Raw genomic sequence first — 18,817 nt, forward strand, 5'->3', positions numbered from 1 at the left:
ACCGTATTAAAATATAAGTTTCCTGAGGGCAGGACTGTTTTTGCCTTGCTTTGGGCTGACACATAGTAGATAACTGATGACTGACTTGTCCAGTACCACCAAGGCACTACGTGATATAGCTGGAATTCAAACATTGGTCTTCTCATTTCAGATTCAGCTATGCTATATGTACTTTAATGTTTGGTCAGAAAAAAATGTTCATGTGTTTATGATGAACTCATGGCAATGTTCCTTTGGGTTTTTATGAACACATTAATTTTCAAAGTGCTTTACAAACATAAATAATATATCCTCTTATCAATTGTCTGAATATGATATTATAATAGATTATATTTCCCCCAAGTACAAAGAAATCCATATAATTTAAGAGGCCAGGAATAAGGTCAAGAAGGTTACCATATTGAGAAAGGAATATAAATATCTTCTTATCCTGGGGTCACCAGTTCAAATTTAGCTCCAGTCAGCAGCAACAGAAATCTCTAGTCGAGCCTGACCTGCCTAGTGACCTCTACGTGTTCCTTCCAGAAAATATATTCACCCTATAAAACTGCTCTGACAGCAGGCATGGCAATCGACTCTTGATAAGTCATGCCCATATCTGTACCCTTTTCTCTGAGCAAACAATATTACAACATAAAGCATTCCCCTCTGGAATGCAATGGATTGGCAGCTGATGGTGCCAGTACCTCAAATGCCCATTGAGGGAAGGGGCAGGGGGACAAAGCAGTTGTGGTCTATTCCAAACTCACATTCCAAAAGTTTTTTTTCAGGTCAGGGGTTTTTAACCTGGGGTTCATGGGCCCTTTGGGGCCCATAGATAAATTTCAGGGGAGATGTCCATTACCTTGGTTGCAAAATAAACACCTTTTTATTTTCACCAATCTCTAGCTAAAATTTAGCATTTTCTCCAATTACAAATTTAAAAATTTTTTTAAAAATACATTATTGTCACCACACTGCCATGACACACAAAAAGGTGAAGAACTCCTGCATTAGGGCCTGGTCTTAGGTCTCTCTGGCCTCATGTGTGCCCTTGCTCTAAGGTCACATTTGGATGAGCCAAGGGCAGGCAGCCAGTGCAAGAAAGTTTCCTCCTCATTTATTTCTTCTCTTTGTAGCACTCTGGCCTATGGATTACCCTTTTGTCAGCTTCATCTTTTCAAGGAAAAGGTCTGAGTCTCAATTGGTTGATGCAGATCAACGTAGATTGGATTTTCCATACTACAGAATGTACTGTAAAGCAACTCCTTAATAAGCTAGATGGAGCCTCAGGGATGGTGGTGGTGGTAGGTTAGAAATGTATCATGCAGGAAAAGCACAGAGGGTCTGTTTACAAAAAAAAGTATGTAAAGTTCTTGAGAGGCTGACCATGTAGGTATGTATGTATGTATATATGCATATGTGTATATATGTAATTTTGTATATAAATTATATATATATATTTTTTTTTCCTCTGCTATATTTTTATGAAAGGTCTCTCATTTTGCTTGAGCTCAGAAGGTACCAAGATATTTTGATTAATGGATTCATCAACTTCTGCACTGAGGCCTCCAGGTTGGCTTAAGGGACCAGACGCTTTTAGGAGAGGTGTAATAAACAAGGGATGTCCCTGTAGGTATGTGAACCACATTCTGAAGGTAGTGAATATAAGATTATGCTGGTCATTCGGGGCTGGGTAGGAAGCCCTCTGGCTTTTATTTCACTGCTTTTCAAATGTTCAGATGCTAAGTTTAGAGAAAAACAATATATACATATATATAGTCAAATTATGCCTCTGACCTTACAATCCTGTGTGACCCTGGACAAGTCACTGAACCTTTTCCGGGTCTTAGTTCCCTCACTTATAAAACGAATGGCTTGGGATAGATGGTGTGCGAGGTTCCTTCCAGCACTAAAGCTATGATCCTTTATGTCTATGATCCAATTCTCCAGGTAACATTTATGGTAGGAGAGACATACCCTTCTCGATCAGAGACCCCTTCCCTGCAATGCTCTCCCTCCTCTGCTCCTCCTACTGACCTCCCTGGCTTCCTGTAGGTCCCAACTAAAATCCCATCTTTTACAGAAAGCCTTCTCTAACCTCTGTTAATTCCAGTGTCTTCTCTCTATTATTTCCTATTTATCCTACATAGAGCTTGTTTTGTGTATATTTACTTGTATGTTATCTCCCCTATTAGACTTTAAGCTCTTTGAAGGCAAGAATTGTCTTTTGCCTCTTCTTGTATCCCCAGTGCTTAGCACAGTGCCTGACACATAGTAGTTGCTTATAAATGTTTACTGATTCATTGAGGTGTTCTGGAGCTAGAGGTTATTAAAGAAAGACCAGCTGCTCTTTGGTTCTAAGCAAATGGAGAAAGTTTGTTTGTTTGCTTTTTAACACAGATTAGAAGTTGATGTAACCAAAAAACCTAAAATGAAAACGGGAGAAAAAGAGACAGAGAGGAAGTATCAAGTCAACATAGTTCTAAGGAAGTCAAATCTAGAGCAACAGGCAAGAGAACCCTGCATTTATCTTTACAAGCATTTTCCTCACTCTGATTCCTTGCGTCGCCCACAAGCCTATGGTTTGGCTTAGACATGCCCTTTGGGTTGCTAACATTGACCTCTACAGCAGAGATTTTGTTGCTGTTGCTCTGTCATTAGTAATTTCCAACTCTGTGACTCTGTGCACCAGACTGTCCATGGAGATTTCCTGGCAAAGATACTGCAGTGGTTGCCATTTCCTTCTCCAGTGGATTAAGGCAAATATAAGGTTAAGCATAAATCTAAGGTTAAATAAGGTTAAGCAATTTGACCAGGGTCACATAGTTGGTAAGTGTCTGAGGCCACATTTGAAATCAGGTCTTCCTCACTCCCGGCCCAACACTCTATCCACTGAGCCACCTAACTGCCTCTTAGGCAAACAGAGATTAAGTGACTTGCCCAAGGTCACACAGTTAGTAAGTATGTGAGGCCAGAGGTGAACTAAGGTCTTCCTGACTCCAGCACTCCAACCTCTGATCCCTGTAGCTGCCCCAGAGTAGAGATAAGTAACAGCAAAGCATTATTATGTGCTTACTAGGTGTAAGGTATTAGAGATACAAAAGGGAAACATGACACAATCCCTACCCTCAAGGAGGTTATAGTCTAATAAAGGAGCTTTACTTTGTCATTCACTTAATAGCTACTAAGTATTTACAAGGTGCATTACATTGGAATAACTAAACATTCTATTACACATGGGAAACATACAATTCCCAACCTTGAAGGAGTTTATAGTTTCTTATCAGCTTGGTGCCACTTCATTCAGTTCACAGATCAAGGTAATTCATTTATCAAGCCGTGAAATCTACCACTGAAGGTAGTTCTCCTGTAAACTACCTCTATGCCTGATTGTCTTACCTGCTGGTAAAGTATCTGCCACTAGAAAAGCATAATCTAGCTGTGGGTGCCAGGCACAGGAGAGGAGATGGAGCAGTAGAAAATATGGCTACATTGAGCACATCTGTAAAATGGGGGTGATAATAGTGTCAAACTTCTGGGGTTGTTTTGAGGACAAAATAAGATCCTTGCCAAGCTTTTCTAAGCCTTAAAGTTCTACATAAATGCTAGCTGCTATTATTATTGGCAAAACTGAGCTATGATTCAAAATGCTACCTAATATGCCAAGATACCAAAAGTGTATCCCATCCCTAGATCCTCTATCATATATTCATAGAATTCCTGCAGTACTCCAATATCATGTATGTTTCAAGTATGATGCAGATTATAAAAACAGGCTGCAAAAACAATCATATTTGGTGCAGCTAGGTGGCACAGTGGATAAAGCACCGGCCCTGAAATCAGAGGGCCTGAGTTCAAATCCAGCTTCAGACCAAACACTTGACACTTATTAGCTGTGTGACCCTGGGCAAGTCACTTAACCCCAATCACCTAAAAAAGACAAAACAAAACAAACCAAAAAAAAATCATGAAAAGAAGATTATGAATACAGAAGGATGTTGAAAGACCAAATGAATCTTGCTGCTGGTTGTTCTCCAACTCCGGTGACTCGGTCTCTCATTGGCTGGCTTTTTAACCCTTCAGACTCAGTTTCTCACAAGCTGGCCTTGTGTCTGAGTTTTCTGGTTCCTGACCTCTGACCCTGATTATTTAGATTCCACATATCTGACTTCCTGACACCTGCTACTGAATCTTTCTGATGCTATCACCTGACTATTGGAAATCTGTCTATCCATCTGGATACCTATAGTCTTCTGCCCAATTGGATTTCTACCATCTGCCTGACCACTGGGCCCTTGCCATCATACCACCCATTTGGACTTTGGTTGTCCACCATTTCTTTGTCATCTGTGCCAAACTTCTGGTTTTACACCTGGCTTACTGGCATAGCCCTTTGCTTTCTGTCGGCCCACCTCTGCCTCGAGCAACTTTCTGGATCCTGAGTTATAAGTCAACCTCAACCTGACTTGAGCTTACAGTACATGTATATTGTGTATATATCTATATCTATATCTATATCTATATCTATATCTATATCTATATCTATATCTATATATCTTTCCCTTAGATTTATATCCCAGTCCCATGTCTATCTCATAGGCTCACATTTCCATGAGCATGTGTATGTATTTTACACACACATTTTATATATGTATGTATATACACACAAACTTACTGGGCTGTGAGCCTATAAGATGGCCATGAGACTGAGATGTCAGTGCAAGGGAAATGGATATACACACATATTTATATATACACACACAATAATACATGTATGTATATGTATACATATATGAATATACACATATTTACATATGGGAGGAGGAGGGAGAAAGAAAGAGCTTATCAAGTTCATTATAGTTAGGTTCATCTAAGCTATAATTATAAATGCCTGATTACGTGGAGGCATTGAGGATACTGACTTGAGGGCCCTGCCCTCAAGGCAGCATATGTTTTATTTGGGATTAGTAACACATTTACAGAAAAATACATAAAAAGTACATAAGTCAGTTCAGCTAGAACACTCACTCTGAAAACACAAATTTGTTCCAATGCAATTATTATATTAGGAAACATTTGGAGTATAACATGAATTTTGAGCTTGGTGGTGAGTAATTTCTTCCTGGAAAAACAGGGAGAATGCAGAAAACTGTACCATTTCACAATAACTCACAAGCTGGGACCCTTCTGATGTCCACTTCCACAAGGCAACTTCAGGTCTTTGTCAAGGCAGAGCGTCATATTTCTTATATATTTTCTGCTACAGGAACTCTGGGCAGAGGAGGGTTGGTCCCTCCCCTTCTCTTCCATTCTTCCCCCCTTCCACTTCCCACTATGGCTTCTGGCCTCAACGTTTGGAGTTATGGCCTGGTCAACTTGTGAGAGACTTTGCCAGAACTGGTGTGCAGGCTAAGCAGTAGTCTAAGGCAATGAACACCATCACTATTTATTGTAGTATTTTTGTATTTCTTATTTAACAAGTATAAAACTGCCAACATTTTTTATTAGGTTCCTGCCTTTTATGTTATGTGTCATTAATGAAGTTTTTAAGCACTGCGTCCCTAACTCCACTTTTTCCCATAAACCTTGTGGTTTTTATTGTGTAATTTTGTACAGTCATTTTTTGGGAGGAATATACATGTGGGATTATAGTAGAACTGACTATACAAAGTTATTTCCAAGAGGTAGTTACAAGCAAATGGGGTGGGTAGGGAGATGGTAGGAATCAAAACAGACTTCCTGTAAGAGTGGCACTTGAGTTGAACCTTTAAGGAAGATAGAGATTGTTCTAAGCCTCTAGGAGGCTTTGTTCTATGGAAGTGACAGCCTGTGCAAAGCAAGAGAGGTGGGTGATAAAACGTGGTGTTTGGGAAACATAGGCCAGTTTGAAATGTAGAATGAAGGAGAGTAATGTGTAACGTAAGAAGCCTGGAAGGGTAGGTATGTGGGAGCCAGATTGTGAAGGGCTTGAAAAACCAAAATATATGAGGTCTGTATTTTGTCCTAGGAGCAAGAAGGCATCATTGAGGCTTCCTGGGTCAGACCTTTGTTTTACAAATATAGTTTGGCAGCTTTGTGAAGGATCAATCAAAAGGGAAGACACTGGAAGCAAGGAACTTAATTAAGAACCTACTGCAATATTTCAGGTGGGAGGTAACAAGGGCCTGAAATAGGACCGTGGTCCTCTGAGGTGAGAAGGGGATGAACATGAGAGAGGCACTGGGGACTGAATCGATAAGATTTGACAAATGATTAAATATAGGGGTGAGGGAGAGTGAAAAGTCAGGGATGATTAAGAGGTTGTGACCCTGTGAAAAGTGGAAGGATGGTGATACCCTCTGCAGAAATAGTTAAGAAGTAGGGAGGAGTTATTTATTTTTTTAAGATAATGAATGCTTTTTTGGACATAATTATAGTGTTTCTCTTAGCAGAGAATGTGATTTCATCTTCTGTTAACTAAGGACACACAATGGGAAACTCAGAATTAAATAACCTTTTCAAATGGGTTTAGGAGTCACATAGAAAGAACTCTTCATTAACTGGTCTCAGGTTTGGAATTGTGGCCTTTACTCAGTTGGCTTATTCTATTCGGGGCAGCAGACAAACTGTTCCCTTCACAGATCTTACCTGTATGGTTCCAGGGTTCGGCTTCCATAGAGCAAAGCATCCTCCCACAGACCAAGATTAATACAGGCATCCATTGCGCAGTCCAACATCTTTAGCTGATAGATGTTTCTGTCTGGGAGACGATCTCCATAGTTATTTATAAGAGTCTGGCATATAGCCAGAACCTGGTCCCACTCTGTTATTAACCTTAGTTAAGGATCCCTCATCTTCATCAAGGAAAAAAAAATACAAATTTAAAAAAAAGATACTCTAAAAGGCTGAAAAGCTCCAGGGCACTAACAGAAAGGAAGCTCCCATTATCCTGCACAGATGAGCTGCTGGAAAACATACTTGAAAAACAAAAAACATCTAAGTGGCACCTTAGCGCCATGAATTCTGTTTACAATCAACAAACCATCACGGAACCAAGCCTCTGGTTATTACATTTTACTAGAAAAGGGAAGGGGCAGGAGATGAAAGATGAAAGGATATAACAATATATCCTTATGCTACATCTTGTAGACCAGAGCCATCCTTTCATCACACTCCTGTTCTAATAGATTCATCCATCCATTCAACTAGTATTTTAAGAGCCTACAATGTTTTAGGCATTGCACTAGGTACTGGAAACGTAAAGACAAAAACAACCCTTACCTTCAAAAGCCTTATAGTCTACTGAGGAAAGCAACTTGTAAATGGATAAATAAAAATAAAGAATATAGACACACAAAGTAATATAGGAGGAAGTAGGATGGGTCTAACAACGGGGTGGGGGGCAGAAAAAGTATTTAGAAGGTTATGCTTGCCCTGAACCTTGAAGGAAGGCAGACATTTTAAGAAATGAAGAAGTCTGGAGATCTTTGCATACTAAATTCACTTTCAAAACACTTCACCAACATTTACTTTATCACTTGACCTTAAACCCTGAAGGAAGGCAGACATTTTAAGAAACGAAGAAGTCTGGGAATCTTTGCAAATTGAGTTCACTTTCAAACAATTTCATCAACATTTACTTTGTCCAATCTGTTAAAATGAGGGCTTAGGGGGACAGAAGATTTTGGGGAATTCTATCTTAATGGAGAAGTCCACACTGGCAAATTTTACCAGTTAACATGACACCCAAACCTAGGATATCTATGAAAGCAGGTTTCTTTCAAGTAAGATTAAGCAATCAGGGAAAGCAGGCCATATGAAATATATATTTAAACACTGTCTTTTCAGAAATGTAAGCACATAAATAATGCCTACAGGCCTTTATATACTGTGACAAAAGGCTACAGGAGCAAGCCTCTCAACAGACTTCTCTCCTACCAGGTGTTGCTGGGCCCCCCACACCCCATGCCTCCCACATATACCTATTACAGGGAGATTCATTATATCACAACTTATTTTTAGGAGTTTGATTGTAAAGCATTGCTGCCCCAAGGCTGTACTGACATCAAATAGGAACATTCCCATTTTAAGACTAACCTCCCTAAGCTTCAGTTTTTTCCCATCTTTAAAAGGTTTCCATTGCCTGTTCCCCACCCATTTCAAAGCCAGAGTCTCAGTATTAATGAGGCCCTGGTTGTAAAGTTCTCTGATTCTCTCCAAGGAGAATGGCCACAGGAGCACCAGTGATTGTTATCTATGTTTTCAAAAGGGCCAGACTGGAGGAGCATAGACACCAGCCTTGAATGTAGCAGCTTGCCCATTGCCCAGGGCTAGCAAATTTATCACTGAAATATAGCACACAACCATGATTTTATGTCTTTTATTACTGCTATGAGCAGGGCCAGGCCTAGGTAAAATCATTCGCAAGACTGGGTTTATCTTTCATTCCCTTAGGCAGGTGCCAAATGTTACCACTGTTCTTCAGTATCCAAGGTCCCCTTTCCCTGGGGCCATCTCCCAGTCTAGCTCTCTCCTTTTTGGACAGCACCCATCAGTCAACAAGCATTTACTAAATGTTTACTCTAACAGCAACTATAACAGCAGCAACAATTACGATATCTAGCATTTACATATTACTTTGAGATTTACAAAGCACTTTCCCCCATATTATCTCACTTGCAGGTGGATGCTACAGTATCTAGACTGGTAAAGCGTAACAAGACCAGAAAGGCAGGAAGGGGCATGAGGTTGTGAAGAATTTTAATTGGTGGAAGATGTGTTTTTTCATTTGAACCTGGAGGTGATGGGAGTCCCTGGAGTTTATTTGGGGGTAGGAGAGCATGGTCAGACCTATGCTTTGGGAAGATCACTTTGGCAACCAAGCAGATTGGAATGGGGATGGACTTGAGGTGGGGAGACAATTAAAAAGCTACTGAAATAGTCTGTGTGAGAAATGATGAGTATCTGAATGAGGGTGATTGCTATGTAAGTGACATCTAGAAGAGAATATAGAGGAGGCTTGTGTGAAAGGAGACAAGATTTGGCCACTGGGACAGAATTTCTGAAACTATTTTGGTTATGATATATTTGAGAACTGGAATTACAGTAATGACTAATAAATATTAGAAAGGGTATGCATGGTGGCATGCTCGTAAATGTTTAACAACTGGCTCTCTGAAAGAAAATGTCCAAACAACTCTCTATTAAGTTTCATCTGCATTATTAATTAACATTTTCCCCATCACTTTCGTATGTCTAGACAATCAACAAAACAATAAATCAAGCCCAGATTCATAATGTTTCTCAATTTAAGTTATAAATGCTCACATTGAAAATTTAATTATCAGTTCCTATAAGTCCCTATGAAATGGCTCCAGCAAACCCTAGGTGTACTTCTGAGATAAAGATAGATTAGAGAATTTGAGGGGGGAGCAAACTTTATGAAATTAAGGCACAGAAGAAATATTTTAAAAGGTTGCTGACTGCCTGCTTTTATATGGAAAAACATACAATACTGTGACAATTTCATATTTAAGGGGGGAAAGACTGATAGCACTTATATTGTATCATAGAGCCCCTTTCTACATTATGCAGAACACCAAAATCCCACAGATGAGGCTTTGTGCAAGCTGACTCCAGACCTTTTTATTCTCTTACCCAATCAAAATTTACCCATATTATATTCCATTTCCTTTGGACTTTTCTTCCCAAAGTGACAGCTAGCCTATCCAGCGAATTATTTCATGCTTTAGTATGATGTACATATTATTACCATATCTTGGTAGCATGTTTATTTTTAACAGGGGCCTTCTGGAAGCACAGTGCCTTAAACCAAATAAGTAGTCTTTGTATTGGGAATTTCAAGCAACTTGGCAGGTTGGTAAAGGTCCTTGAATTATAGGTGCCTAAGTCACATACATATAAATCTACCCTTACCTCTGAGGTAAATGACTGATCCCCTGCAAGGATGGACTGTTTAGAAGAAAATGACCAGGCAATACAGAACTAGTATGGCATTGTAGCCAGGTTGTAGGATTTGAAGTGAGGAAGTCCTAGTTTTAAATCTCAGCCTCTAACACTTACTAGCAATGACTAGACGGAAGTCAGCTTTTCTGAGGGTCCTCGACCAACTCTAAGACTCATCTATTAAGTTACATTGAAGGCGGGGTGGAGAGCAGGGAGTTACCATGCCACCAACAAAATAACTGATCCCGGAAACACCAATCATGTAATATTTTTGTATTCATATGGCACATTTGTTTAAAATGTGATCCTTCTGTGTGGAGGTCAGAGGTCACTGGAAACAATTATCTTAGATAATTTTACACTGAATCTTGTTAGAAGGTTGCTATTATAATCTACATGGATATTCATGCTAATATCAGATACTTTCCAAGTTAGCAGGAGGGGACGACTTTGTACATTGTAATATCATGCTGTTTCAGCTCCCATTTGTAATAAAGCATATATGACACTGCAATATTCCTTATCTCCAGTGTGACTTTTCCACTTTGTCAGCAGCCTTCTCACACTGGAAATGCCTCTTCTTCCCCCCAACCCTGCACTCCCCTCCCCCCACCATGGTCCTCTCCTCCAACTGATGGTTCCTGCCCAGTACCACTAGCATCCAGGTTATCCTTGTTCACTTTTTCTCAGTTCTATTCCTGACTCTCTGAACTTCTCTTTGTCTACCTACAGGTCTCCCCTTCCAGCTCCCTCTTATATACCATCTTCTTCTATTAGAATGTAAGCTCTTTGAGAGCAGGAACTGTCTCTTTTTTTTTTTGGCTTATGTTTATAGTCTCAGCACTTAGCACAATGCCTGGCATGTATTAAGTGCTTAATAAATGTTCTATCTATCTATCCATTCACCTATCCATCTATCCTCAAAAGAATGCATTTGTAGCACCTCCTCACAATACAGAGGAGACAAGGTACCAGTCCCCTAATAACCACTCACAAGGTAATCAACCACAGGTCACAAAAAAAAAAGAGTAAAATCGAAGTAGAAACAGACCTAAAGACTCATTCTGACTTCTTGATGAAAGGATACTTTCTTGTGACTGGAGATCTTCAACTTTTTCCAAGGAACCTTGAACTTCCTTCCAAGCTTGCACCTCTCCTGCTAGCATGTCAGCATCCTGACACAGCAGTCATATTACAAGATAAGGGAAGATGGGGAAAGAAGACAGATAAATCAGTTAAATAGAAAATTAGACTTTAACTGGATATATTATTACCACCAATAATGAAAATAAATGGCAGGCATCATTGGGAAATATTCAGACAAGTTGTGCTGTATAACTTTAATAAAATATTACTATACTATAACAAATAATGATTACAAAGAATTCAGAGAAGCAGGGGAAGATTTATATGAACTAATGCCAAATGAAGTGAGAAGAACCAGAAAAACAATACACATAACAAATACAACAATGGAAATGGAAATAACAAAAAAAAATCAAAGCTGAATATTGGGTGATTTTAATGAGCTTGGACCAAAAAAATGAGAAATATAACTCCTTCCTTCTTCTTTGTTATAAGGAAGGAATGATTTATTGGGGATGGGGAAGGGATTTATTCAGAATCAGCTTGGGGGTACAGTAGATTGCACTTGGTTCAAATCCTGACGCAAACACTAGCCTTAGTTTCCCCAACTGAAAAATTGAGATTACAAGAGCCCCTGGCTACAATGCCATAACAAGGACCTCATAAGGTTGTTGTGAAGATCAGAAGAATTAACATATATGAAGATTTTATAAAGCTTGAAATCACTACATAAATGCTAGCTATTACTTATTCAGAAATCAATGTGATGTCAAATGTATTGATATCTTTTGTATTTATATGGCACATATGTTTAAAACTTGATCCTTCTGGGTGGAGATAAGGAATACTGGGGAGCGTCACATATGCTTTATTGCAAATGGGAGCTCAAACAACATGATGTTGTCATGTGCAAAGTCATCCCCTCCTGATAACTTGGAGAGTATCTGATATAAGCATGAAAAGCCACTAGATTATAATAGCAATCTTCTACCAAAATTCAGTGTTAAATTATCTAAGATAATTGTTTCCAGTGACCTCTGATCTCCACACAGAAGGATCAATTTTTAAACAGATGTGCCATATAAATACAAAAGATATCAATACAATTCTTAAATGGACAGGAGGTATTAGTGAACTAATTTTCACCTGACAAAAAGACTTTTGAGGTTATTGCTAATCTTAAAGACCTCTTTTTCATTAAGATTTAGTCCAAAGGCATATAATCGCTTATCTTTCAAACATTTAAAAATAAATGCTTGCAACCTGCTGAGCAAAAGAACAGGATTCCATGAAGAGGAATAGGATAAGGGTGAGGGCAGGCCTGATTGGGTCCATTTGGGCTAGATTTTAAAGAAATACCACCAGAGGGCCCTGTTAAAAAATTCAAACTTCAAATTTACTATGAACAGGAAAGAAAAAAAAAATCATTCTGGTGACCAAGTATCTAACCCCTCAAAACATCCTACATACTGTGATAACTTTAATTTTTCTAAAGCATTGCTTTGATCAGGCCATTCTCCAATGTGTAATCATGGATTCTCACTGTCTTCAAACTTTAGTCCAAAATCATCAGGTGAGAATGGCATGGTGGTAAAAGCACTGGTCAGAAGTCAAAAGAACTGAGTTCAAATCTACCAATTTACTAGTTGTGTGTTCATTAGGCAGAAGTCACTTAAAATCCCTGTCAGTTTCCTCAACTATAAAATGAGTAACAATACTTGCTGCCTTCTGCATAGAGCTGCAAAAGAAAGTGCTTAGAAGACTGAAATGTGCTATAAAAATGTAGGTTATTATCCTGGTATCCACAATCAGGCACCAAATTACTTTTCCATTTGTTGTTGTTCAGTCATTTTTTCAGTCATGTGTGACTCTTCATGATCCCATTTTGGGTTTTCTTGGCAAACATACTGGAAGAGTTTGCCTTTTCCTTCTCCAGGTCATTTTACAGATAAGGTAACTGAGGCAAACAGGGTCATACAGCTAGGAAGTGTCTGAGGCAGGATTTGAACTCAGGAAGGAGTCTTCTTGACTCCAGGCCCAGCACTCTATTCATTGCACCATCTACATATCTCCTATTACTTCCTTACATGTACTTTGTGCTCTAATCAAATTGGTTCACTTGTCAATATACCTGCCTTTTCCCTGCTTCTGCATCTCTTCTCATGTAATTTCCTCTGCCTAGAAGCCTCCTCCCACTTTGACCTTTTGCTGATCAAAATCTTATCCATTCTTTAAGCTCTAACTCAAATGCCATCTCCTTCCGGTATCCATTTTTGATCACTCTGGACTGAAGTGACCTCTCCCTCTTTTGTACCCTCATAGCATCACTGGTGGTACCAGTGGCAACACTTATCATAGACTGCCTTATTTTGAAGCTCCTATTGTCCAAGCCTGTAAGCTCTTTGTGTGGAGGTACCATCTTTACACCTACCCATAGTAGCAAGCATCATATCTTGTCATGATAAGTGCTTAATAAATGTTTTTCAAATGAGCTAAGCAGATTTTCTTTGACTAATCTGTGTATTTACATGTTTTATTTAGCCTTGTTCTACCATTTCCATTACAAAAAATTAAAGTCAACACTCTACATTACCTTAATAGATCAAAATGTCTTCAGTGTATGATGTTGAAGACCTTTCTACTGATTTTTTAGGCAGCTAACTAGCTGGTAGATAGAGTAGATAGAGTATCTAGATAGTATCTAGACAGCAGATAGAGAGCTGGACTTGGGAATCAGAAAGACCCAAGTTTGAATTCTGTCTCAGACACAAGCTGTATAATCCCAGGCAAGTCACTTAACCTCTGTTTGCCTCAATTCTCTCCTCTGTAAAATGAGCTGGAGAAGGAAATGTCAAACTGCTTCAGTGTCTTTCAAGAAAACCCCAAATGGGGTCATGAAGAGTCCAACGTGATCAAAAAATGACTATAAAATGAAAACGCTCATAGTAGAATTTACCACATAAGTTTGTTGTGAAAATTAAATGAGATAATATATGTACATTATAACTAAATTATTATATAATTAAATGGATTCAATATATGAATATATCAAAATATATAACTAAATTGGAAATAATTTATAAATTTTAGATACCATCATCATCACTATTATTGGCACTAGGTACTAAGAGGCAGGGTAGCATAATAAGCATGACACTGATTATAAATGAAAACATAAAAAAAGTTAGAAGCAAATTGGATACTATATTGACCTCGACTATGAAAGGAGACAAACTTTTACCAAAGTCCTAGTCCAATTTCTCACTGTGACAGGAAGGATCCTGTATTTGTTTATATATGCACTTGCCTTTCCCATTAGAATATCAGTCCCTTGTAAGAAGGGTTTGTTTTGTTCTTTATATTTGCATTCTCACAGCCTAGGACACTGCTTATCACATAGAGGCGTTTAATTAATGCTTGTTAACTGAGTAACTGGCTACCTCAGTGGAGTATAAGCACAAGCCAGGAAAACTCCCCGATTTGGTTCTGGCAGTAGATGGTGTCTACTATTCAAAGACAGATGGTGCAGTAGATAGAGTGTCAGGTCTGGAGTTAGGAAGACTCATCTTCCTAAGTTCAAATCTGGCCTCAGTCATTTACTAGCTCCGTGACCTCTAGCAAGTCACCTAATCCTGCTTACTTCAGTTCCGCACCTTTAAAATGAGCTGCAGAAGGAAATGGCAAACCAATCCAGAATCTTTGCCAAGAAAACCCCAAATGGGGTGACAAAGAGTCGGACAAGACTGAAAATGACTGAACAACATTATCCAAAGACCAGTCTAGGTAAGAATGGAGTTGGCCAGTAACATTAGCCAATAGATGATGAATCCTTTGGCCATAGTAACCCATAAAACAGAGCAAATCCTTTGGTATTTCAATAATTTATTATGTACAACTTGTTATTCCTTTAAAATAGATAAAAAAGTTATCATGTAATTTTTTTTCTCCTTTTTTTCTTTCCTCCCCTTGAGATGGCTCCATTAGACACAAATATGTGTTTCTATGTATACACATGTATACACACATGTCTATGTATACACACACACACATATACAAATATATATAATCATTCTACACATACTTCTATTTATCAGTTCTTTTTCTGGATGCAGATAGCTTTGTAGTTAATTTGGGTATTTATAATAGTCAAAATGACTTAGTTGCTCAAAGTTGTTCTTAAAATGTTATTGCTGTTACTGTATACTATGTTCTCCTGGTTCTGTTCATTTTGCTGTTCGTTATTTCATGCAAGTCTATCTTTTTCTAAGATCATCTAGCTCACCATTTCTTCTGGACAATATCTTCTGATGCAGATTGTATTTTCTCTACACTTCATAGTTTCATGAAATTGTTGTAAGCCAAAAGCAAATCATTTGGGGATTAACCTCTTTGAACTTAGCAAGGGAGATCAATGGCCAATCCTTTGTCAGTCCCATACTTTAAACATTTCTACCTTGGTAAGACCTGCAGGCCTCATCCGAAGCAGCTACGAGGCTCAGTGGAAAGAACACTGGACTTGGAGTCAGGAAGATCTGAGTTCAAATTCAGCCTCAGACATTCACTAGCCATGTGACCCTGGGCAAGTCACTTAATCTGTTTGCCTAATCCACTGGAGAACGAAATGGCAAACCACTCCATTGTCTTTACCAAGAAAACCCCATAAAGAGTCACAAAGAATGAGACACAACTGAATGAGTAAACAATAGGAAAAACCTGCAGGAACCTGTGCTTTGCTTCATTGCCTTTAAGAACCTGACATCAAAGCCTCAGCATGATGAGGCATCAGGATAGGACTTTAGAGAAAGATTCAACAAATGCAAGATATGAATAGGAACAAAGCAGATGGATTTGATAACATAAACAGCTTTTTTTTCCAGTACAACACAAAACAACATAACTAACATGAAAAGAAAAAAAGACAGATTAGAAAAATATTTGCAGCAAATATAACTGAAAAAAAAACCCTTTGTCATCTAAAATATAAAAGGAACTATATCAAACATTCAAGGAAAATACCTATTTCCTAACATATAAATGGGCAAAGTATGTAACTAGACAACTAACAAAAGAAGCTAGGAGGCGGGGTTAAACACCTGTAATCAGGGAGGCTGACAGTGTGTATAAAAGGTAGCTTTTGAATCTAATTATAAAGAAAGCCAGAGATTCAAAGAGGCAGAGATGAGGGGAGGGAGCATTAACAGCATGAAGAATAGTCACGCAAAGACACAAAGATGGGAGTGGGAGTATATTGTCGGAGGACTTGATTCAGAAGAGTTGTATCTAAGGGAAAGGGAAAGTGCCTGGCAGGAAGTGAAGAGTAAGACTAGAAAAGTAAGGGGAGCAGACTGTGAAAAGCTCTGGCAAGCTGAACCTCACGACTAGAATATGGCAATGGAAGGGTCCATACTATTCAAAAGGAACAGATTAACTAGAAGGGATGGCCAGGCAGCACTATTTATCAAGAAAGTACCTACCTGAGTAAATATGCAAAGTGCTTAATGGTAGAAGCAAAGTGGCAAGAATTTGGAAGAAGAAAGGAAAAAAGTGATAAATTAGTGGTACTGTTCTATAGCATGTCAAGTCAGTTATTATTATTACTGTTGTTGTTGATATTAGTAATAACATTTAATGTATCTAATGTAATGCAGCTGGGTGAAGTGGTAGATTAGAGTACCAGGCCTCAGGAAGACCTGATTTCAAATCTGGCCTCAGACATGTACTAGCTACGTGACCCTGGGCAAGTCACTTAACCCTGTTTGTCTCAGTTTCCTCATCTGTAAAATGAGCTGGAGAAGGAAATGGCAAACCACTCTAGTATCTTTGCCAAGAAAACCCCTAGTGGGGTTTGAGATGACTGAAATGACTGAACAATAAAAAAAATTAATAATTAGTTTGATCAATTATTTATAATCTTACTGATAGCATCTTTGAAAAGCAGGTTCATGTAGTGAAGAGATCGATGGACCTGAATTCAGGAGAAAAGGACAAACTCGAAAGCAAATTTCACCTCCAACTCTTAATAGCTGAGTAACATTAGGCAAATACATAAGCTCTACATGCCTCAGTCTCTATATCTGTAAAATGGGAATAGATCTTTTTACTATCCTTACACACTTATAATAGTCTGGTTTATGATATGTTCATGTGCACACCTGTCACCATTAGAATAAATTGATCAATCAACAATCGTTTATTAAGCACCTGTGTCCTAGGCACTGGAGATTATGATCTTTTTTAGGACTATGTCTTTCTTATCCTTGTATTCTTTTAAATGTATATGGCTACTGTTTTATCCCTTCTGTTGTAGCTCAATGAACTCATTGTAATAGGTGCTTTAATAATTGCTTTTTGGAGGGAATGAATGGACATTAGTATTTAAATTCTCTCCCTTTAAAAACATACAATTTCAGCTACAAGGGTAAATTAGGGCAGTCGTCTTTTTTTTTTTTTTTTTTGGTATGGCACCTGAGGTGAAAATGCATAGATTTACCAGGCTCTTATCTTCACATTTCTTTTTCAAATACATCAAAGCTTACTCTCCAGCAGGACTAAATTGTTAGCAAACCTAAGTTTAATAAAGAAGATGTTGCCTAAATTACCTGGGGCCTGGGGACATGGGATTAGAACTTTGTTTTCAAAGTAGTGGAAAATACCCATTTCAAACACACATTAAAAAAAAAGGTCAAATGAATCAGTGTTGAATGGTCTCCCAAAGTTACTATTCAAACAAAATCACACTAGCCAAAAGAAAGAGAATTTAGAGAGAAAAAGTAACAGATACCTGGAAAATGATCAGCAGGAAAGGGAAGGACCATTGCCATGTTGGGTTACATTTTGGCACAAACTCCTAAGAAGTGTAGCAACGGTAATCAAAAGGGGTCTAAAGCAAAGACGGAAGCAGAGTGGGGAAACTGCCTCTCTATAGCTGAAGAGCCAGATACCAGAAAGTATAGCTATGAGGCAGGAAAAACCCAGTACAAATTCTCAAGGAGACAAACTCCATCAGAAAAAAAAAAACATGGATTTTTACACACACACACACACACACACACACACACACACACTACAACATAGGAAACAATCAAGATGAACTACAGATCCCACCACAAGGAGGAAAATTGGATTTGCTGATTAACCCTGCGACTTCATGAGATAAGACCCCTGACTCGAATTTGTCTTTGGAAGGACATATTTTATTCAGAATGAATGGTATAGGTAAAATATGTATGGGGGTGGCAGCAACGTTGCATATTAAGAATTCAATCAGATTTTTAAAAATGCTTTCTCAGGCATTCACTATGTGCAAGGTGCTTAGTGACCCAGGTTCACAACCTCAGAGTCATTCTTGACTTTCCTCTCTCTTATCCCTAACTGAGAACTGAAGGAAGCCAGGAGAGCAAAGCAGCAGAAATGAAGAAGAAGAGAGTTCTAGACAGATTTGTTGTTGTTCAGTCATTTTTCATTTGGGTCCAACTCTCTGTGACCCTACTTGGGGTTTTCTTGGCAAAGATACTAGAGCAGTTTGCCATTTCCTTCTCCAGCTCATTTTATAGATGAGGAAACTGAGGCAAACAGGGTTAGGTGACTTGGCCAGAGTCACATAGCTAGGAAGTGTCTGAGGCCACATTTTGAACTCAGGAAGAGGAGTCCTCCTGACTCCAGACCCAGCACTCTATCCACTGTAGCTGCCCTAATGAGATTACTAAGTAAAATAATATAGAAGAAGAAGAGAAGAGTGACCAAGACAGAGCCTTAGGGAGTACTGATAGTGTTGAAGATGTGACTCTAAACCCAGTAGCCTCTG

General features: G+C 38.7%; 1 protein-coding gene across 2 annotated transcripts in view; it reads right to left on the minus strand.

Moving 5' to 3' along the window:
* The window catches only part of SMYD3 (SET and MYND domain containing 3), a 1,044,671-nt gene that overhangs the window by 141,795 nt on the left and 884,059 nt on the right, over nucleotides 1–18,817 (minus strand). For both annotated transcript variants that reach the window (XM_078156275.1, XM_020982112.2), the window contains exons 9-10: nucleotides 11,015–11,102; nucleotides 6,610–6,784 (exon numbers count right to left, since the gene is read on the minus strand). In XM_078156275.1, coding sequence (XP_078012401.1) covers nucleotides 6,610–6,784; nucleotides 11,015–11,102 — 263 coding nt within the window. The remainder of the gene's footprint in view (nucleotides 1–6,609; nucleotides 6,785–11,014; nucleotides 11,103–18,817) is intronic.

Source organism: Phascolarctos cinereus, unplaced genomic scaffold (assembly GCF_003287225.1).
Source record: "Phascolarctos cinereus isolate Bilbo 61053 unplaced genomic scaffold, phaCin_HiC Scaffold_5;HRSCAF=322, whole genome shotgun sequence".
Lineage (NCBI taxonomy): Eukaryota > Metazoa > Chordata > Mammalia > Diprotodontia > Phascolarctidae > Phascolarctos > Phascolarctos cinereus.